Source organism: Erinaceus europaeus, chromosome 9, assembly GCF_950295315.1.
Source record: "Erinaceus europaeus chromosome 9, mEriEur2.1, whole genome shotgun sequence".
In the NCBI taxonomy this organism is placed as follows: Eukaryota; Metazoa; Chordata; class Mammalia; order Eulipotyphla; family Erinaceidae; genus Erinaceus; species Erinaceus europaeus.
The window spans coordinates 43,195,899-43,218,188 of NC_080170.1; the positions used below are offsets into that span (position 1 = coordinate 43,195,899).

Here is a 22,290-nt window from a genome sequence, read left to right on the forward strand (position 1 = left end):
CCTTTGCATGGTGCTCTCATGTGGTGGCTGGGGGGCTTGAACCTCATGCATGGCAGTGTGTACTTTACTGGGTTAGCCTTTTCCCTCTATGATTAAAAATCTTATAGTACTTGATTATTATGTGTATATCTTATATTTATACCTTGTTTTAATTCATGCTTTTCCAAGAGATCTGCGAGCACCTCCAGAACAAGGAAAGATTTTTATTATAAGGCGATCTCTCTTAGAGTGAGTATTTTTTGTTTAATTTTGTTAAGACTAGCTTGAATTTTAGAAGAAATCAAGTTATTCTGGTTGTTAGACTCTGCTTAATCTATGAATGTCTTAATGAGTTTATTTATTTATTTATTTTTTACCAAAACACTGTTCAGTTCTGGCTTAAGGTGGTGCGGGGGATTGAACCTGGGATGTTGGAGTCTCAGGCATGAGAGTCTGTTTGCATAACCATTATGCTATCTACCCTCCGCCCTTAATGAGTTTTTTTAAATAAATTAAGTTTGATACTTCTTTTTGTTCCTTGGCTGTCTTTTGCTTCTCTGATATTCCAGTTCTGTATCAACTTTCAAAGGAGTTGGAGATAAGAGTGATTACTGATAAATCCTTTGAAGTTGTGCTTTAGAATATAAATTGCACAAAAATCTAGAATAAAAGTTATCTATTTTTTTTTTTTTTGCCTCCAGGGTTATTGCTGGGGAAATCCGGTGCAGCACTATAAATCCACCACTCCTGGCAGCCATCTTTTGTTTATTTTTTTAAATTTATTTATTTCAGCAGGACAAAGAGAAATTGAGAGGGAGAGAGATAGAAACCTGCAGACCTGCTTCACCCCTAGTGAAGTGTCCCTGTTGTAGGTAGGGAGTGGGTCCTTAAATCCCAGTCCTTGCACTTAATACTATGTGTGGAGTTAACTGGGTGTGCCATACACTTCTCCCCCCCAAAAAAAAAAATGTTTGAAGAATTCCGGGAGGTGTGGCCATGGAATAACTGGGACCAAATCACCTCTCCTCCCAAAACAACAAATAAATACAAGAGACCCAACTGAAGTCATAATCTACAGCTGAAAGTTCTGTGGCCTCAGGTGGGTGCTCCAGTGTGGTTGGAGTGAAAAGGGGTGCGGGCGTGGGTTGAAGAACAAACAGTAAAGTCAAATCAAGAGCTCTGGGCAGGACTGGCATGCCATTTTTGATGATTTCACTTTAAATGCAGCAAGCAACATTGTTCCTAGTGTTGGAAGAGACAGGGGTTTAAAACCTCTCAGTCTTTAACTTGGGGGCCTTAGCCTTCTGAATTCAAGGCAATGACACAGCATAAAACACCTGAACAGACATCTTCACCAATGTACCCTGGAATCCCACCTCTCCAGAGCCCTGCCCCAGTAGGGAAAGAGGGACAGGCTGGGAGTATGGATCAATCTATCAATGCCCAGGTCCATCGGAGAAGCAATTACAGACACCAGACCTTCTGTACCCCATAATGACCCTGGGTCCATGCTTCCAGAGAGATAAAGAATAGGAAAGCTTCCAGTGAAAGGAATGGGATATGGAACTCTGGTGGTGGGAAATGTGTGGAATTTCACCCCTCTTATTCTATGGTTTTGTTGATATTTTCTATTTTACAAGTTAGAGAAAAAAACAAACAAAAAATGTTTTAAGAGAGTTTTGGGGGTTCAGTAGTGGTGCACCAGGTTAAGCACACATAGTACAAAGCACAAAGACCAACTCAAGGATCCTGGTTTGAACCCCCAGCTCCCTACCTGCAGAGGGGGGTCACTTCACAAGTGGTGAAATAGGTCTGCAGGTGTCTCTCTGTCTTCCCCTCCCACCTCAGCTTCTGTCCTATCCTATAAAGTGGGGGGGAAATGGCTGCCAGGAGTAGTGGATAGCCCCAGTGATAACCCTAAAGACAAAGGTGTGTGTGTGTGTTTTGGTATTGCTTTCTTGCTACTGTTTTCTTCATCTCTTCTTTTGCTAGCTAGCGTAGACACTTCAGTTTTTTCAGATCTACTTATTTTAGAATTCTGATTTTGTTTAGTTTATGAAATAAATACTAAGTGGTGTAAATTAATTATGGCAATCTCAGCTGTGAAATGAACATTATTATTAATTTTAACCTTTTAAAATTGTTTTAATTTTTGTTAGTGGTCTAATAATGGTTTACAAGATAACGGGTGAAGTTTCACACCGCAATTATCATGAAAGCTCTGTGCTCCCCATGATTACCACTATAATTCCTATAATCTAGAGATGGTTCAGTCACTTTTTTCTCTAGCTAATGCATTTCATTTTCCTATATTCCATATATGAGTAAAATCATGTGAAATTAAAATTAAAGATGTACTTTGCTTAGGTAATATCACCTTTGTAATGCACACTACGTAAGTATTAGATGACTGTTATAATAATATGCATTAGTACAGATCATCTGAAATATGACTGTGTTGGCAAAAAAGCATCTTAAGTGTCTTAATGTGGTTTTCTTAAAATAATGCATATTTGGGGGCTCAGCGATGGCACAAATGTTACCACAGGCAAGGATTTGGATTTGCTCCTCACTTGCGGGGTGGGTGGGGGTTGGGGGGAGAAAATTACAATGTGCAAAGACCTGGGTTTGAGCCCCCGGTCCCCACCTGCAGGGGAAAGCTTTACGAGTGGTGAAGCAGGGCTGCAGGTATCTCTCTATCTCTCTCCCTCTCTATCACCCTCCTTGATTTCTAGATGTCTCTATCCAATAAATAAAGATAATGATAAATAAAAAAAAAATTAAAAACTATTTCTAGGAGCCAGTGTCATTTTATCGGAAGATCCTTATCCTTTGTTCTATCAAGTTTTACCTTAGTTTTGTTAATAATTTTTTAGTCTGTGACTATTATCTTGAGATATTTTTGAATGTTAGCTGGGAATTTCTGAATTTCTTTGAACTCTTTACTATGTGGTATTACAAAATAACATTATTAACTTTATTTGTTTGGACTGCATTTACAGTGAACTGTTTGACGTGGACCACATCAGAACAATATATCATATGTTCATTGCCCTCCTCATTCTCTTTATTCTCAGCACACTTGCAGTAGATTACATTGATGAAGGAAGGTAAGACAAGGAGGGACTGTTTGATATGAGGTAATGAGAGTTGTGAATCTATATAACTTACCAACTTTTCTACTTTAATATGTACTTTCGGTTGATACTAAAATAAGTATTGTGTTGGAATTTAAGGTTTAAAAATGTCATCTCTGGAAGTCAGGCAGTGGCGCAGTGGGTTAAGTGCAGGTGGCGCAAAGCACAAGGGCTGGCACAAGGATCCCGGTTCAAGCCCCCGGCTTCCCACCTGTGGGGGAGTCGCTTCACAAGAGGTGAAGCAGGTCTACAGGTGTCTTTCTCTCCCCCTCTCTGTCTTCCTCTCCTCTCTCCATTTCTCTCTGTCCTATCCAGCAACAATGACATCAATAACCACAACAATGTTAAACAACAAGGTCAACAAAAGGGAAAATAAAATAAATATTTTTTTAAAAGTCATCTCTTTTTAAATATAAAGACTAAAGTATAACTTTAAAAATGATTTACAAGATAACAGGGGTGAAGTTCCATACTGCACTTATCATGAAAGTTCTGTGCTCCCCCCCATGATAACCACCATAATTACTATAATCTAGAGATAGTTTGATCACTTCCCCCCCTAGTTCATGCATTTCATTTTTCTATATTCCATATATGAGCAAAATCATGTGAAATTAAAATTAAAGGTGTAGTAATTTACATACAGACTTACGTATTTTATTAGAAAATTAAGTTTTGGGGCTGGGAGGTGTTGCACCTGCTTGAGCACACATGTAACAGTACTCAAGGACCCAGGTTTGAACCCCTGTGCCCACTTGCAGGAGAAAAAATATTTATGTATTCCATTTTGTTGCTCATTTTATTGTTGTTATGATTGGTGTTGTTGTTGGATAGGACAGAGAGAAATGGAGAGAGGAGGAGAAGACAGAGAGAAAGACAGATACCTGTAGACCGGCTTCACCGCCTTGCAGGTGGGGAGCCAGGGGATCGAACCGGGATCCTTATGCCAGTCCTTGTGCTTTGCACCATGTGCTACTGCCCGGCCCCCCGTACCTATTTTGTAATGAAAGTCATCTTTTGTATAAGTGATTGCTATCTAAATACTATAGTGTAACTTTGCCACAGAACATCTTCGAGTTTAAAATTACTAATGTGAGTATCCAATCTTTGAGAAGTTCAGAGTCTTATTAATTTAAGTTCTTATATGTATAAAGATCATATTATGTTAGGGGTTTTAGAAAATTTATTGTTGAGACACTGTGAACTAGGGCTAGATTAGATAGCATAATGGTTATGCAAAGAGACTCTCATGCCTGAAGTTTCAAAGTCTCAGGTTTAGTCCCTGCACCACTATCAACCAAAGTTGATCAATGCTCTGGGAAAAATAAAAGAATAATAAAATATTTAAAAGAGGAGGTCAGGCAGTAGCGCAGCGGGTTAAGCACAAATGGTGTGAAGCGCAAGGACCTGTGTAAGGATCCAGTTTGGAGCCCCCCGGCTCTCTACCTGCAGGGAGGGGTTGCCTCGCTAGTGGTGAAGCAGGTCTGCAGGTGTCTCTCTCTACCCCTGTCTTTCCTTCCTTTCTCCATTTCTTTATCCTATCCAACAATGACATCATCAACAACAACAACAACAATAATAACCACAGAAAAGATTTTAAAAAACAACAACAATGGCAACAAAAGGGAAAATATGGCAATGGATTCATGGTGCAAGCACCAAGCCCCATCAATAACCCTAGAGGCAAAATATCTATCTACCTATCTATCTATCTATCTATCTATCTATCTATCTATCTGTAAATATATATATATATACTGTGAACCAAAGGCTTAGAGCCAGCTAGCTAGCTCCCTTTAGTGCAATGAGTACATCTATGACTAATATATTGCTATGTTTCCTATGGTTGAATGTTTTTCATCTGAAAGGTTTTGTTTTTATGAATCAGTACCTGTTAGAAATTCAATTATTTGTTCTTCTCTTGTGCTTTTTCTTTTTAGGTTGGTGCTTGAGTTCAGTCTTTTGTCTTATGCTTTTGGAAATCTTCCTGTTGCTCTGTGGACATGGTGGGCCATGTTCTTTAGTACACTTGTAATTCCCTATTTCCTCTTTCAACGCTGGGCCAGAGGCTACAGTAAGAGTTCCCATCCAGTGGTCCATTCTTTCATCCATGGATTACTTTTTACAGTCTTCCAGATTGGAATTCTAGGTGGTGGACCACTATATATTATATTAGCATATACACTGTCACCAGCTTCCCGATGCATTGTTATATTTGAGCAGGTAAACATTTGACTAATTAATGCCTAAGGCAATCTTAGTTAAAATAGTAATGATAAAAGTACTGTTATTCTGTTATTTCAGTTGTATTGGATAAATTTTTATATCTGATTCTTGATCCTATTATCTCTTAAGACTTAGTCTAGCTAAGTAGTCTCTGATTCTTAGTAATTAAAATAAATACATTGAACTGTTCTTTATGAATCTGAATTTTATTCTTGTGTATTTCTGTAAATACCATCTACATCATAAAATGCATCAATCAAAATAGGAGGCTTTTACTTTCTTAATTTGTGATATACCTCTAATAGTGCTGTTTGACGATAAATTAAGAGTTGACTCTTCATCTCCTTTATTTCGTAAAAGTGACATTGAATCGATATATGCAGAATTAAGAATTTTTTTCTTTTTTTGAATTCTGTGTGTGACTGTAATTTTGTACTATTCAGGGGCTACATAAGAAGATAAGACAACTGGGAGTCGGGCTGTAGTGCAGCGGGTTAAGCGCAGGTGGTGCAAAGCACAAGCACCGGCATAAGGATCCCGGTTCAAGCCCCGACTCCCCACCTGCAGGGGAGTCGCTTCACAAGCGGTGAAGCAGGTCTGCAGGTGTCTATCTTTCTCTCCCCCTCTCTGTCTTCCCCTCCTCTCTCCATTTCTCTCTGTTCTATCCAACAACAATGACAGCAATGATAACTACAACAATAAAACAACAAGGGCAACAAAAGGAATAAATAAAAAATAATAATAATTAAAAAAAAGAAGATAAGACAATAGTGGAGGGGGGAAATAAGATAATAATGGAAAATCCATGTTCCTCCCTTTATTTTGTAGATTCGTTTTGTAATGAAGGCCCATTCATTTGTCAGAGAGAATGTACCTCGTGTACTAAGTGCAGCTAAGGAGAAATCAAGTATGTAACGCTGTTAGATTACTAGATTATTGATAGATGTTTGAACTGTTGATGTTTATTGTGATGGACACATTACATGCTGTTGATGTTTGGCTTTTGACTATATAGGGTCCATATTAATTTGGAAAACTTTCATAGCATTTCCTAATTGTCACTATTTTTCCTTTGTCATACAGTTTAAAAGTTTTTCATTATCAGACTCTTATAACTTTGCACTAATTATTATGAAATGTCAGTAGATTCATTACACACATGGGTGCTTACTCATCTTGAGTTGCTACTTCAGACTTTCCAGCTGAGTTTAGTGGGATTGCTACTAATCAGTTTAAAACTAAGAAGTTGTGGGAGATATGGACAGAACAAGCTATGGGAAGTAGTTTTAATTTTTCCACATTTTATTTTGTACTTTCTTATTTTCCTTGTTAGTTTCACTGAAAGAAATTAAAGAGCCTTTGATGCTATGCAAAGTTTTCCTTTTTCAGGTACTGTTCCAGTACCCACAGTCAACCAGTACTTGTACTTCTTGTTTGCCCCTACCCTCATCTATCGGGACAACTATCCCAGGTAATCACCTATACTATGGTGTAGAAATATGCTGGGTATCCAAAATGTGGCTTGAGTGAGGTGGGGGAAATGGGCAGCATGTCAGTAGAGACCTATTAAGAAGGTTGGGGGTCAATAGCATAATGGTTTTTCAGGGACTCCCATGCCTGAGTCTCTGAAGTCCCAGGTTCAATCCCCCCACCCCCACCATCATAAGACAGAGCTGAGCAGTGCTCTGATTAAAGAGAGAGAGAGAGAAGTATTAAGAATATAGAATGAGTTTTGGTTTTTAACTGGCATAGACTGGAAGCCTCAGATGGTGATTCTAGCTGATTCAATGACAGTAATTCTTAAATTTTAAAAAATCATGTTTTAAAACAAGAATGAAAAAGGGGGGGAACTAGAGTATCACTGGCACATCTGATGCCAGGGATCAGACTTGGAACCTCAGGCTTTTAATTCTAAAACCCTAGCTACTGCATTTCCAGGCTGCCCAGTGACTGACAATTCTTGTGTACAGAATTATATAAGCATTTCATATAGAAAAATTATGTTTGGTGTCATCTGGGAAGTGGTGCAGTGGATAAAGCATTGGGCTTTCAAGCATGAGTTTCGTCTTGAGTTCAATCCCTGGCAGCACATGTACCAGAGTGATGTCTGGTTCTTTCTCTCGCCTCCTATCTTTCTAATAAATAAAATCTTTTTAAAAAAAGAAAAATTGTGTTTGTGAGAAAGTATTGTGAGGATTTTATTAAGATGCAGGCATTCACTTTGTTTAGAAAACTTTTTTTCTTTAGTAATCTTAAAAAACATTAGTTTTAGTTATTCACTTACTGGATAGAAACTGAGAGAAACTGAGATGGAAGTGGGAGATCAAAAGGAGAAGAGAAAGACACCTGCAGCACTTAAAGACACCTGCTTAACCACTTGTGAAGCTTCCCCCCGTGGGTAGATACCAGGGGCTTGAACCCAGGTCCTTGAACCCGAATCCTTGCATTCAACCAAGTGTGCCACCACCTGGCCCCCAAAACTTATTTTCCTTTTTACTCTTTAGGACTCCCACTATAAGATGGAGTTATGTTGCTATGCAGTTTGCACAGGTAAATTTGTTTTTAACTGTCTTTTATATGAATGATAGGAGAGTTCTCATTCATAATTAATCTACTTACAGGGTTGATATATTCATATTTACTGGAAATTCTAGAACTCTCTGAAGTCCTTTAAACTATTTCTAGTATAATAAAATTCTTACTTAAGTAACTAAATTTATGAAGTAAGCTCTTTATAGGCTTCATATAACAGGGGAAATCTTTCTATAATGCCACTTGTTAAAGCACTGGGAAAAGGTATGCTAGCAAGGAGGATGAGTAGGATCTATGATGGATTATCCAAAGTTTGGCAATTTGCATACTAACATTAAATGGAATAGTTATTTAAGCATTAAGAGTGATGTACTTAAAAAAAATTACCCTCTTGCTTTCCTTATCAAGCGCTTATCATTATATTTTTGTTCTTTTTCAGGTTTTTGGTTGCTTTTTTTATATGTATTACATCTTTGAAAGACTCTGTGCCCCTCTGTTTCGAAATATCAAGCAGGAGCCCTTTAGCGCTCGTGTCCTGGTGCTATGCATATTCAATTCCATCTTGCCAGGTAATATGGGTACTGGTTTGTTTGGCCATTCATCAAGTTGCAAGGAAAACAGGAAATAATTGTGTTTGAGCACCTCTAATTTACCCGCTTTTCTCTTATTTATCCTTCTAGCATAGGGGTAGGGAACCTTTTTTCTACCAAGAGCCATTTGGATATTTATAACATCATTTGTGGGCCATACAAAATTATCAACTTAAAAATTAGCTCTTAAAGTTGCTATTAAAACAGCTTCTTGGCTTATTGAATTTTGAGACCTGCCTGTATGTAGTTGCCTTGGCATGGCCAGACCAAATGATATACAGTTCAAGGGTTGGACAGTACTCTATCCTTGCTCTAATAGGATATGTGTTACATAATATTCTTTCTTTACCAGCAAGCTGCAATTTTTTGGAATTGTTTCTTAGAGCCAACCAAAGTGCTAATGAGCTTTGTTTCATAAATGTCACTCTAATATGAAAGGTTTCTCCAGACAGTAGGATAGATACAAAGACATGGAATGTATTGGAATAACAACCTCATTTATGGAGGATGACTACTATGCTGGTAGTGGAGTGGGGACACAAACATAATAGACATGTGAGCTGGATATTTGTTTTGAGGGGATTATTATTATTAATATTTATTTATTTATTCCCTTTTGTTGCCCTTGTTTTCTTGTTGTGGTTTTTGATGTCTTCATTGTTGGATAGGACAGAAAGAAATGGAAAGAGGAGGGGAAGACAGAGAGGGGGAGAGAAAGATAGACACCTGCAGACCTGCTTCACCGCCTGTGAAGTGACTCCCCTGCAGGTGGGGAGCCGGGGCTTCAAACCTGGATCCTTAAACAGGTCCTTGTGCTTTGCGCCACATGCACTTAACCCGCTGCGCTACCGCCCGACTCCCTGAGGGGATTATTTTATGCTTTGTGGATATTTTCCCTCATCTTGGCCTCTAAAACTAGGTGCCAGTAACATATTCATACCCTATTAGCTGGAACAATGACAAATGTCTCAACTAAACCAGATTACCAGACGTTCCCAGGAAGTGGACAAGACTACCCCATTTTTAAATTCACTAGTTTAGAGAAATGCAGTGGGGTCAGATAGGCAAGACCTTGGAAGCTTAAAATGTCTAGACATTTCTTTTCTTTAAAAAAAAAAGTCTGAGCCATTTGTCACCTTTAAAAATCTGCTTGAAAAGTTTATTGTTTTAGAAAATTAACTTTCAGAAGAACGACCTAGACTAGGTAAACTACAATAGTGACTTTTATTTTGCACACTAATCCCTGATGAACAAATGGTGACATATAACTAAGCACTTGGTATTTAAACTACTAGGAAAAGCCCTTATTGTTAATCTTATTTTTAGGTGTATTCATCATGTTCCTCTCCTTTTTTGCCTTTTTGCACTGTTGGCTCAATGCCTTTGCTGAGATGTTGCGCTTTGGTGACAGAATGTTTTATAAGGTAAGGTATACTTATCTTTCTTTTCACACTTTGTGTCCTCATTGTTAAGTATTTTAGTGTTGCTGGCTACTATTATTTATTTATCTATTCCCTTTTGTTGCCCTTTCTTTTGCATTGTTGTTGTAGTTATTATTGCTGTTGTTATTGATGTTGTCGTTGTTGGATAGGACAGAGAGAAACGGAAAGAGGAGAGGAAGACAGAGAAGGGGGGAGAGAAAGATAGACACCTTCAGACTTGCTTCACTGGCTGTGAAGCGATTCCCCTGCAGGTGGGGAGCCGGGGGCTCGAACTGGGATCCTTACTCCCGTCCTTGTGCTTTGTGCCACTTGTGCTTAACCCCCTGTACTACCGCCCAACTCCCATTGGCTAATATTTTTTAATATACAAATAATTTTTATGTTACATAAATATTTTAACCAATAATAAGTCTGAAATTCTGATACATATTTAGTTAGCAAAAGCATTATATTTACTTCTAATACTTGCATTCTTATTATATAATATGTAGTTTCTTTTTTATTATTAATAGTGTATAATACATAGTTTCTACTGGATTTGTGAGGACACATTTGTAATTATAGTAGGAAAGCTTATGTCCAGAGACTTTGCTGACTTCATTCATTTGATATTGGTTGGTACTGTAGGGGTGACCTCAGAAAAGTATGCAATTTAAGATTATTGAAGAATTCATGAAGGAAGTCACTGTTCTGCCCTTTGTTTTTGAAAGATGTTAATACTACTTAAATAGTATTCTTACTCTTCCAAAGTTTGATTTAGGTTCTAGAGTAGGTCTAGAGTGGTACATAATCTTTTTTTTTTTTTCCTTTTTGTTGCCCTTTTTTTTTTAATGCTACTCCCCTCTCCCTCCCTGCCCCAGTTTGTTTATTTATTTACTGTTTATTCATGAGAGAAAAAGGGGAGGAGAGAGAACCAAAGCATCACTCTTGCAATTGTGATGCTAAACATGGTTTTTCCTTGTATTTTTTTTTTTATTGTTGTTGTTGATGTCATCGTTGTTAGATAGGACAGAGAGAAATGGAGAGAGGAGGGAGAGACAGAGGGGGAGAGAAATAGAGACACCTGCAGACCTGCTTCACTGCCTATGAAGCGACTCCCCTGCAGGTAGGGAGCCGGGCAGCTTGAAACAGGATCCTTCTGTTGGTCCTTGAGTGTGTGCTTAACCCGCTGTGCTACTGCCCAACTTCTTTCTAAAGCCCACTAGAGTTTACCACTCTAGAAGGAGAAAGTTGTTTACCACTCCATTCTCAAAAAGTAAATGTGGACTGCAAATTTTAGATGTCTGATTCTACTGGTCTGGTTGAATTAGTGGGGAGTGCGATATCAAGAAGCACCAGGATTTGGAGGTAGCCATCATCTCACTCCTTCTACAATCTCTGTATTGCTACATACCAACAAAGAGCTTTCTCATGCTGGTATTCTACTTAGTCTTTGTGACTATGGAATTCTCTCTTTGTGCTTTGGCAAGTTAAGAGGATTTACTGAATGTTATTTTGATGGATGAACACTAGATTCAATGATTCTGCATGTTACGTATCTTCATGATAATTTGATAAAGTGATTCTGGAAGTATAATCATAAATGGAATTCACATTGTTATATTGAACACTGGTATCTAAAATGCCTAAGACTTTTCTCATGTCAGTATGAATTAATTTATCATAGTGTAGTAGTATTATGCTATGTATTTTCTTCGGCAATATTATGTAGTTTTTGCTTTGAGTTTATAAGCGTGTGAATATGAATATATAGAGATATATAATTGTATACTTTTACTCCCTCCCCTAGGATTGGTGGAATTCTACATCATATTCTAACTATTATAGGACTTGGAATGTTGTGGTTCATGACTGGCTGTATTACTATGCTTATAAGGACTTTCTGTGGGTAAGCAGTAAGAATTAGCTAATGTTTAAGAAGTGGAGGTTGTTTTCTAGAAAGTATTAATATTTTGCAGCTTGAAGAAAGGAGTTGCAGTTTGATGAACCAGAGTGTTCATCAGGCATGGTACATGCTTTGCTTTGAGTGTTACCTAGACTTGAGCCTCAGTACCATAAAGGAATAGCATGGCACCAAAAGGAGCTCCAGTGGTGTGGTATCTCCTTTTCTGTTTCTTTATTTGAATGAAAAAAATATTGGCCCAGGAGACATGAACTCATACCCATATGAGGTCCTAGCTCTGCCAAAAAAATTTAAAAAGGAAGTTATACTTGTGGTTTTCAGTTCTATTGAAAATTCAATTATTCTTAATGTACTTTAAAAATAGTTATTTATTTGATACAAAGAGAAATTGAGAGAGAGGAGGAAGATAGGATGAGAGAAAGAGATGCCTGCAACACTATTTCACCATTTCCAAAGCTTTCCCCCTGCAAGTAGGGACCATAGGCTTGAATCTGGCTCCTTGAGCGTTGTAACGTGTGCTCAACCAGGTGCACCACCCCCCAGCCCCTCTAGTACACTTTCTTTTTTTCTTTCTTTCTTTTTTTTAAATTAATTTATTTATTCCCTTTTGTTGCCCTTGTTTTATTGTTGTAGTTATTATTGTTGTTGTCGTTGTTGGATAGGACAGAGAGAAATGGACAGAGGGGAGGGGAAGACAGAGAGGAGGAGAGAAAGATAGACACCTGCAGACCTGCTTCACCGCCTGTGAAGCGATCTAATACACTTTCTATCCCACTTAGGAGAGTACTGCTTAGAGACCAGTATGTAAGTTTTAAGTCTGATACCATGCTTTAATCTTATGGTGGCATTTGGAAGAGTTGAAATCTTCTTCTAGCGTTTGCCCTTCTTCCGTAGCCAGTCAACAGCGTCAGGTTGAGCCTGATGTAATCCACCAATAAGGGATCATTGCTAATGAATGTTAAAATAAATAATCTGCCTCTAGCTTTTCTCATTAGCTTTACGATGTTTATTTCTTTGTTAAAAGAGAAACACCTATGTGTGAAATTTTTTTCCAGTTATATATCTTTAACATAAAAAATTTTATTTATAAAAAGGAAACACTGATAAAACCATAGGATAAGATGGGTAAAACCATAGGATAAGAGGGGTACAACTGCACACAATTCCCACCACCAGAACTCCGTATCCCCACACATCCCCACCCGATAGCTTTCCTATTCTTAAACCCTCTGGGAGTATGGACCCAGAGTTATCTTTTATCTTTCCAATCAGTAGTATATCTTTGAAATATTCTTTAGAGCAGAAGTATGTAGTAATGCAATATAACTGAATTTCATGGTTGATTAAGAATTATCAATTGGGGGCTGGGGAGATAGCATAATGGTTCTGAAAAAGACTTTCATGCCTGAGACTCCAAGTTCCCAAGTTCAATCCCCAGTACCACTATAAGCCAGAGCTGAGCAGTCTCTAGTTCTCTCTTGCCCTCTATCTCTCCCTCTGATTGAAATAAAATAAATAAAATATTTTTTAAAAAAAGAATTTTCAGTTGGACCACAGATTTTGTTAAGCATTTGACTAAGTGACAGCATATTGTGGTGCAAATAACACATTATTTAATATTCTGTTACTTAGAAGTATAATTTCAAGGGGCCAGTCAGTGGTGCAGCGGGTTAAGTGCACAAGGACTAGCACAAGAATCCCAGTTTGAGACCCTGGCTCCCCACTCAGAAATGGTGAAGTAGGTCTGCACATGTCTATATTTCTCTCCTCTCTCTTCCCCTCCTCTCTCAATTTCTCTCTGTCCTATCCAACAACAGCAAGGGCAACAAAATGGGGGGAAAATGGCCTCCAGGAGCAGTGGGTTTGTAGTGCAAGCACTGAGACCCAGTGATAACCCTGGAGGCAAAAAAAAAAAAGTATAGTTTCAAAACTTTCATTTTTTTCCTCCTTGTTATCACTGGGACTTCACCATTCTGGTTCAGATTTTTCAAATAGACAGAGAATGGGATGGTGGGTGGTAGTACACCTGTAGACTGCATATGTTACCATGTATTCAAGCCCCTGGTCCCCACCTGCAGGGAGGAAGCTTCATGAGTGGTGAAGCAGTGCTGCAGGTGACTGTTCTCTCCCTCCTCTCTGTCTCCCCCCTTTCCTATTCCTCTGTCCTATTAAAAAAACAAAGGGGATCGGGTAGTAGTGCAGCAGGTTAGACGCATGTGGTGTGAAGCACAAGGACTGGCGCATAAGGATCCCAGTTTGAGCCTACGGCTCCCCATATGCAGGGGGCTCGCTTCACAGGTGGGAAGCAGGTCTACAGGTGTCTATCTTTCTCTCCCACTCTCTGTTTTCCCTTCTCTCTCCAGTTCTCTCTGTCCTATCCAATAACAATGACATCAATAACAACAATAGTAATCACAACAATAAAAAAATAAATAAATAAAGATAAAGAAGAGAGAAAGAGAACAACTATATGCCACCAAGCTAGAGAACCTGGAAGAAATGGACGATTTCCTAGATAACTATCAACTTCCAAAACTAAGTAAACAGGAAGTAGATAACATGAACAAGCCCATCACAGCTAATGAAATTGAAACAGTTATCAAAAATATTCCCAAAAATAAAAGCCCTGGACCAGATGGTTTTACAAATGAATTCTATAAAACCTTCAAAGAAGAACTAATACATCTACTTTTAAAAGTCTTCCAGAAGATTGAAGACACTCGAATACTCCATTCTAGCTTCTATGAAGTCAACACCACTCTGATACCAAAAGCAGACAGTCACACAACCAAAAATGAAAACTACAGACCAATATCTCTGATGAACATATATGCTAAAATATTGAACAAAATTCTAGCCAACTGGATACAGCAGTATATTAAAAAGATTGTTCAAAAAAAAAAGATTGTTCATCATGACCAAGTGGGGTTTATCCCAGGCATGCAAGGTTGGTTTAATATACGTGAATCAGTCAACGTGATCCACCACATCAACAAAAGCAAGACCAAAAGCCAAACGGTCATATCAGTAGATGCAGAGAAAGCCTTTGACAAAATACAACATTTCTTTATTATCAAAACACTACAAAAAATGGGAATAGACAGAAAATTCCTCAAGATAATGGAGTCTATATATAGCAGACCTACAGCCAACATCATACTCAACAGTGAAAAACTGGAAGCATTTCCCCTCAGATCAGGTACTAGACAGTGATGCCCACTATCACCATTACTATTCAACATAGTGTTGGAAGTTCTTGCCATAGCAATCAGGAGCAAGGAATTAAAGGGATACAGATTGGAAGAGAAGAAGTCAAACTCTCCCTATTTGCAGATGACATGATAGTATACATTGAAAAACTTAAGGAATCCAGCAAGAAGCTTTGGAAATCCATCAGGCAATACAGTAAGGTGTCAGGCTACAAAATTAACATTCAAAAGTCAGTGGCATTCCTCTATGCAAACACTAAGAAGAAGTTGAAATCCAGAAATCAATTCCTTCTACTATAACAACAAAAACAATAAAATACCTGGGAATAAACCTAACCAACGAAGTGAAATTATGAGTCATTACTCAAGGAAATTGAAAAAGATACAAAGAAGTGGAAAGATATCCCATGTTCATGGGTTGGAAGAATTAACATCATCAAAATGAATATACTACCCAGAGCCATCTACAAATTTAATGCTATCCCCATCAAGATCCCAACTACATTTTTTAGGAGAACAGAACAAATGCTACAAATGTTTATCTAGAACCAGAAAAGACCCAGAATTGCCAAAACAATCTTAAGAAAGAACAGAACCGGAGGCATCACACTCCCAGATTTCAAGTTGTATTATAGGGTCATTGTCATCAAAACTGCTTGGTACTGGAACATGAATAGACACACTGACCAGTAGAATAGACTTGAGAGCCCAGAAGTGAGCCCCTACACCTATGGACATCTAATCTTTGATAAAGGGGCCCAGACTATTAAGTGGGAAAAGCAGAGTCTCTTCAACAAATGGTGTTGGAAAAAATGGGTTGAAACATGCAGAAGAATGAAACTGCACCACTATATTTCACCAGATACAAAAGTAAATTCCAGGTGGATCAGGACTTGGATGTTAGACCAGAAACTAACAGATACTTAGAGGAAAATATTAGCAGAACTCTTTTCCACATAAATTTTAAAGACTTCTTCAATGAAAGAAAAAAGAGAGACACACAACAGCACTGAAATTTCCTTCAGTGTGTTGCAGGCCAAGCTCAAACCTAGGTTGTGCCCATGACAAAGCAAGCTTACTGTCTTACTGGCCTTGAGGCTAGCTTTTTTTGTTTTTTGAAAAAAAGTTTTTAAAATAATTATTTCTTTTTAAATAATTTAACTTTATTTAATTTGATAAGATAGAGAGGGGAAGGGGGATGGAAAGGAAAGAGACACCTGCAGCATTGCTTCAGCATTTGTGAAGCTTTCCCCCCTGTAGGTGGGGACTGGGTCCTTGTACATGGTAACACATACACTTAAGCAGGTGTACCACTACCTGGCCCCTAAAAGTTTTATTTTCATGAGAAAGAAGCCAGAACACTGCTTTGCTTTGGCATGTGTTGGTGCTAGGTATTAAACTTGGAGCTTCTGTGTCTACCTGCTATGTTATTTCCTCTGCCTTACAAGTTCCTCCCCCCCCCACCCCCCCATCCCCCCACCCCCCCGGTTATTGCCAGGGCTTGGTGCTGCACCATGAATCCACTGCTCCTGGAGGCCATTTTTTCCCTTTTTGTTACCTTGGTTGTTTTTCCCATTGTTGTGGTTATTATTGTCGTTGTTATTGATGTCATTGTTGTTGGATAGGACCGAGAGAAATGGAGAGAGGAGGGGAAGACAGAGAGGGGGAGAGAAAGACACACACCTGCAGACCTGCTTCACCGCCTGTGAAGCAACTCCCCTGCAGGTGGGGAGCCGGGGGTTTGAACCAGGATCCTTCCGCTGGTCCTTGTGCTTTGCGCCACGTGCGCTTAACCCACTGTGCTACTGCCTGACCCCCCTTTTTTAAAAAAAATGAATTAATGTTGGTGTTGTTACTATGGAAATGGAAATGATGCCTAGCCAATCTACTACAGCATTACTCCATAAGATTGAGATTTGATGTGTTTGGGAGCTGGGTGGTGGCGCACCCAGTTAAGTGCACATAGTACTACTAAACACTAGGACCCAGGTTTGAGTCCCCGTTCCTCACTTGCAAGGGAGGGGGCAGTGCTTCACAAGTGGAGAAGCAGGTCTGCAGGTGTTTGTCTTTCTCTCTCCCTCTCTCTCTTCCCTTTCCTCTCAATTTCTCTCTGTCCTGTCTAATAAAATGGAATGAAATGGCTGCCAGGAGCAGTGGATTTGTAGTGCTGTCATCGAGTGTCAGCGATAACCCTGGAGACAAAAAAAAAAAAGAAAGGAAAGTACTGGTAGGTATCTATTATATATTTATCAAAAAATAATTTGATGTTTCTATTTATTTTCAAAATACTAAGTCAAGCATAGTGTCTTAAGGTATATTATTTTTGCATATATGCCCAGATTTTTCAACATTTACTTTGAACATGTATCATTTTGATAAAATCAAAACTTATGAACTCATGCTTTTTAAACTTTCCTACATTTGAACTAATCCAAGTAAGTTTGGAAAATCAAGTATAATTAAATAGGTGCTTTTAGCATGTGATAATTATGTCTTATGTAATTTATTTTTAGGCACTTCTCTAAAACTGCATTTTATTATCTCCCTTTGATCCTAGTTTTTCACAAAAAGATTCAGATCAGCTGCCATGTTAGCTGTCTTTGCTGTGTCTGCTGTAGTGCATGAATATGCCCTGGCTGTGTGCTTGAACTTTTTCTATCCTGTGATGTTTGTCCTCTTCATGTTTTTTGGAAGTAAGTATCTTAGCCTGCTGTGAATAATAAAATATATAAAAGCAATGTAGAAAACTATGAAATAACACATGACTTTTCTGACAACCTGACAGTACTATTATCACTTCCCGCCTCCCCCCCATTCCTTCCTTCCATAGAGCACTGCTTAGCTGTGGTTTGTGGTGGTACCAGGGATTGAACCTGGGATTCCGAAGCCTTAGGCATGAGAGTCTGTTTGCATAACCATTATGATATTTACCCCCACCCAATATTCCCATTTCAGGGCTGCTGTGCAGATGTCCCCCAAGGCTCTGCCACTCTACACAGAGTTACGGTAGCCTTAAGTGCTCTCCCCAAGGCTCTGCCACTCTACACAAAGTTACGGTAGCCTTAAGTGCTCTCCCCAAGGCTCTGCCACTTCCCACAGAGATATATGGTACTCAGGTGCTTTCCCCAACCCATCCTGTCCCAACACGTCACTCCTGGGTGTTGACCTAAAAAAGCCCTCCTACTCTTGCCCCCCTCGCTCTCGCTCTCTTGCCCAGTGGTGCGGTAGCAGGGGACGGGGGATGGCCATTTTTTGGCTGGCTCCACGTGGCCTGAACCACCCTTCTGACACAACAATAAAGGATTTTGTTTCCTTTGTTTCATACCTCTCTGCTGTGTGCTGCTGCCGCCACCCAACTACACAGGACAGTGCTTATCAGATAAATAAGTACATTGATTTTCATTAACTAAACAAACTCCATTTGAAGATCCATTGAAACTCCATTTCAAGATGTTAACACTATGGAATAGGGAAATTTACTTTAAAAAATTTGGTATTGGGGTAGGTGGAGGCACACTGGGTAAAAAGTGCCTGTTACCATGTTAAAGAGCCTAAGCCCCACCTGTGGGAGAGAGCTTCTTGAGTAGTGAAGCACTGCTGCAGGTTTCTTTCCTACCCTGCCGCCCCCTCCCCAATTTCTCTCTATCCTGTCAAATGAAAAAAGAAATAAAATAGCTACTGAGAACTGTGTAGCCACTGCCTTTGTTTATTTATTGTTGTTATTTTCTAATAGAGGTAGAGAGAGAGAGAGTTAAAAGCACCAATCACAAGGCTTCCCCCGTAGGTGGGGGTCTGGGGACTTGAATTTAGGTACTGTCACTCCTCCCCCCACCTATTTACACTAGTTTGGCATGTCACAAAACAAAATTTCCCCATTCTTAAACTGTCAGTGTTCAGCCCCTGAAAATAAACTGCACCTTTTTTTGGAGGTGGGGTGGAGAGAAGTTAGAATATGAGTATGAGATATATTTTGACCTGCTGTTAATATTTTGATTTCCAGTTAATCATTGGTTAATTTCAACATTCAAAAAAAATTAACGAGAGACTCAGAGTTCACTCTGGCATATTCAGTGCTACTGGGAATCTAGGTCAAGACATGGATATACGCAAGTTTGATGTTCTACCTGTTATACTCATCTGCAGAGCCACTGAAGCTTCATTTTTATTTATAGGAACACTGCTAGAATAAAACATGTATATATGTAACTAAATGATTACAGCAGATATCTGAGGTTCCTCATCTCCTGGAACATTGTTTTGATAACTTCACATTTTTTATTTTCTAACTTTAGTGGCTTTCAACTTCATTGTCAATGATAGTCGGAAAAGGCCAATCTGGAATGTTTTGATGTGGACTTCCCTTTTCTCTGGCCATGGGGTTCTCCTATGCTTATATTCTCAAGAGTGGTATGCACGTCAGCACTGTCCTCTGAAAAATGTGAGTTACTTATCAGGCTGCAGTGGGGAAGAAAAAACCTGTGTGCCCGTTGTGAGGGTTAGTAGATCTTATTTAAAGGGAAGGAGAATAATGGAGATTATCAATTTATGTTAAAAGAGAGAAAAAAATTCACTTATCATCCGTTCAAACTTCACTGTCTTTAATATTTTTTTCACACCGAGTTGTGAGTTCTTGGGTATCATCTGCTTTCCCTCTTTTACTGCTAGTTACTTTCTTTTTCTTAATTCCTTCTGTTTTCCTTATCTTGAAAATGTAAGTGATCACCAGTGTTTTCCCAGTGATTTCATTACCTCTAGAATTTGTATCTTTCATCAGTTCCTTCCCAAAGTAGTAGACTTTTTATGAAAATATATAGCTAACTCATATGTCTAGGATCCCATTCCCCTGGATTATTTTGTTGCTGTCTTTCCATAATTATGTAAAGTCTTCAACTTTCAGGAATTTAGATTTTAATTGCATATGGGTAAACACCCAATATTAGGTGGTTCCCTTTGGCTACAGCTGCCTGAGTATTTCTCATTGGCACCTATAACTAAAGATAACAATCACATCAGTCTCTTTCCCAAAGCTTTTCCTTTCTGTCCTCCCTATCTCATTGTGTTGATCTAATGCTCCTCCTGTTTATTTTTGTCTATTTCTTTAAGGATGATACAGGGCTTCTTAAATTGTTAGGTGAATAAGTGGTAATCTTGTGCCTGTGTATCAGCACACATCCTATGCAGTGGTCTCCTAAACCCTGGTCCTGGGTGTTCCCAGCCCATTCTACCAACTCACACCCTTAACTGATACTGACAGAAATAAACTGTGGGCTAGTCACTGGGTGACAGACCCTGCAATTATTACAGAGCAGATGTTAGCGGTTCTGATCTAAAAAATGTTTACCTATTTCCTTTGAATCCTCTTTGTTTTGAACTATCTGCCTAGGAAACTCTGTTCAGTACATTTCTTTTATACTCAGATTTTACCCCCTCAGTTTTTATTTTACTCAGATCCAGTTTAGTGTTTTTTATTTTAATTTTTTAATTTATTTATTTACTAGGTCACTGCTCAGCTCTGGATTATCTCTGGATGCAGGGGACTGAACCTGGGATTTTGGAATCTCAGGCATGAGAGTCTCTTTGCATAACCATTATGCTATCTACCCCCACTCAGATCCAATTTGGATACAAATTCTTCCATGTAGCTTTTTGAAATTCCTGCTCTAGTCTCCTTCCTAATTCTGAACTTTCATAGTTCATTTGTTTTTCGTTTAGATAATTTATTAATTTTAAACTTTCTCCCATAGTATATTTTATCATCTGTAATTAAGCACCATTTAGATATTATGCCACTAAAAGCAGACTTTGCTAAAATAAGATGTCAGACACCAGAAGAGGTTGCACCTGTTTGGAATTGTGTTAGACATTCATGCAACTGTACAACTTTTACTGCACTTTAAAAGCTTTATGTAAAGCTTCTAAAGTAATACATCTGCGTTGTAGATAAAACATACTAAACATCTTTTAAACTAGGGAACTGCTGAAAGGTTACCAAATTGTTGATAGGCATTTAGATATGTATAACATTAACATGATCAGTTTACCCTCTTAGCCACACACTCAGCCTACTCTTCCATTCTTTTTTCTCTTGAAGCCTACATTTCTAGATTACATCCAGCCACGTTCCTGGACTTGTCGGTATGTGTTTTAGAAGCCTATTTTCTTCCTTGACAATGAAGATTGGATATTCTCCCTGCTTTGGAGCCAGCACCTGTTTCCTGCTGTTTGTGAAGTTATCTGTGCTATTTGGATCACTTTGGGCTTTACAGATGGCTCATTCCATTCCTAGGTCTCTGGAAGATGAACTGTTGGAAGTTTACTAGGATCTTGTACATTTATGTAGTCTTTTCCCCCTGCCCCTTTATTGGAAGAAGAGAGATTTATAGCTGATATAATGATAGTTCTTTGCTGGGTCAGCAGCTACATCTTATGTCTTCATCTAATTGAAGACTGACCTATTTTCTTGGCTGCTAAATTAGGCAAAACACTTAAGAAGACATTTTATTATCTCTGGCTTGGAATTTTAAAGCATGTTGTATGACTATTTAACTACCATCTGGAAAAGAATAGAGCATTTTGCTATTTCTAGTAGAAAAAAAAACATTTTTCAAAGGTAATCTTGTTATATACTAATTTGTGCATTTTTTAAAAGTTCAAATCTATCCAGTTTTAGTTGTTTGCTATACAGTATAGGTTATGATTTCTTTGAAACAAAATATACTTTTCATCTTGAATATATATCTGTAATATATATTAGAAGGAAGACAGGGGAGAAAGTAGCACAGGACAAAGTAAATCATTTCCTTTTAAAACTTCCAGAGTTTTTAAGAAAGAAAAAAAGGTCTTGCATAATTAATTATATGCTTATTAACAGCAGCTGGGGAGATGACTTAACAGGTAGAATACAGGACTTGAATATGTGGGTCTTCAGGTTTGACCTCCCGCCCCAGCACTGCATATGTCAGAGCTGAATGATGCTCTGGCCTCTTTTATAAAATAATCATTTTATCTTGTAACTTAATGTGGAAGTAGCTTTTTTGTTGGTTTAAACTTGAAGGTATTAAAGACACTTTCAGAAGTATCCTGTGGTGCAGTTATTTTTTTGTCTAATAAATATCAATGAATTGTTTTGCTAACAATAATAAGTCTGTAACTTAAGTATTAATCACCTCCATTAGTGTTAAGATTAGTCAAGACCCAGAAGCTGGCTTCTGCACTTGCTCAGTTACTATACTTTTGTGGTGTGGTATACTCTAGATGAAACAAATTAATATC

At 38.4% G+C, this 22,290-nt stretch overlaps 1 protein-coding gene and 1 long non-coding RNA gene across 3 annotated transcripts in view; one reads left to right on the forward strand and one right to left on the reverse strand.

Moving 5' to 3' along the window:
* Window positions 1–22,096, forward strand: part of SOAT1 (sterol O-acyltransferase 1) — a 64,002-nt gene extending 41,906 nt beyond the window's left edge. For both annotated transcript variants that reach the window (XM_060197765.1, XM_007536011.3), the window contains 12 exons: window positions 169–228; window positions 2,982–3,089; window positions 5,057–5,339; window positions 6,171–6,249; window positions 6,732–6,813; window positions 7,847–7,892; window positions 8,314–8,443; window positions 9,791–9,888; window positions 11,696–11,794; window positions 17,576–17,711; window positions 19,311–19,456; window positions 21,110–22,096. In XM_060197765.1, coding sequence (XP_060053748.1) covers window positions 169–228; window positions 2,982–3,089; window positions 5,057–5,339; window positions 6,171–6,249; window positions 6,732–6,813; window positions 7,847–7,892; window positions 8,314–8,443; window positions 9,791–9,888; window positions 11,696–11,794; window positions 17,576–17,711; window positions 19,311–19,456; window positions 21,110–21,166 — 1,324 coding nt within the window. In that variant the 3' untranslated portion in view covers window positions 21,167–22,096. The remainder of the gene's footprint in view (window positions 1–168; window positions 229–2,981; window positions 3,090–5,056; window positions 5,340–6,170; window positions 6,250–6,731; window positions 6,814–7,846; window positions 7,893–8,313; window positions 8,444–9,790; window positions 9,889–11,695; window positions 11,795–17,575; window positions 17,712–19,310; window positions 19,457–21,109) is intronic.
* LOC132540393 (uncharacterized) overlaps window positions 1–22,290 on the reverse strand; it is a 53,930-nt gene that overhangs the window by 21,754 nt on the left and 9,886 nt on the right. The window lies entirely within an intron of this gene.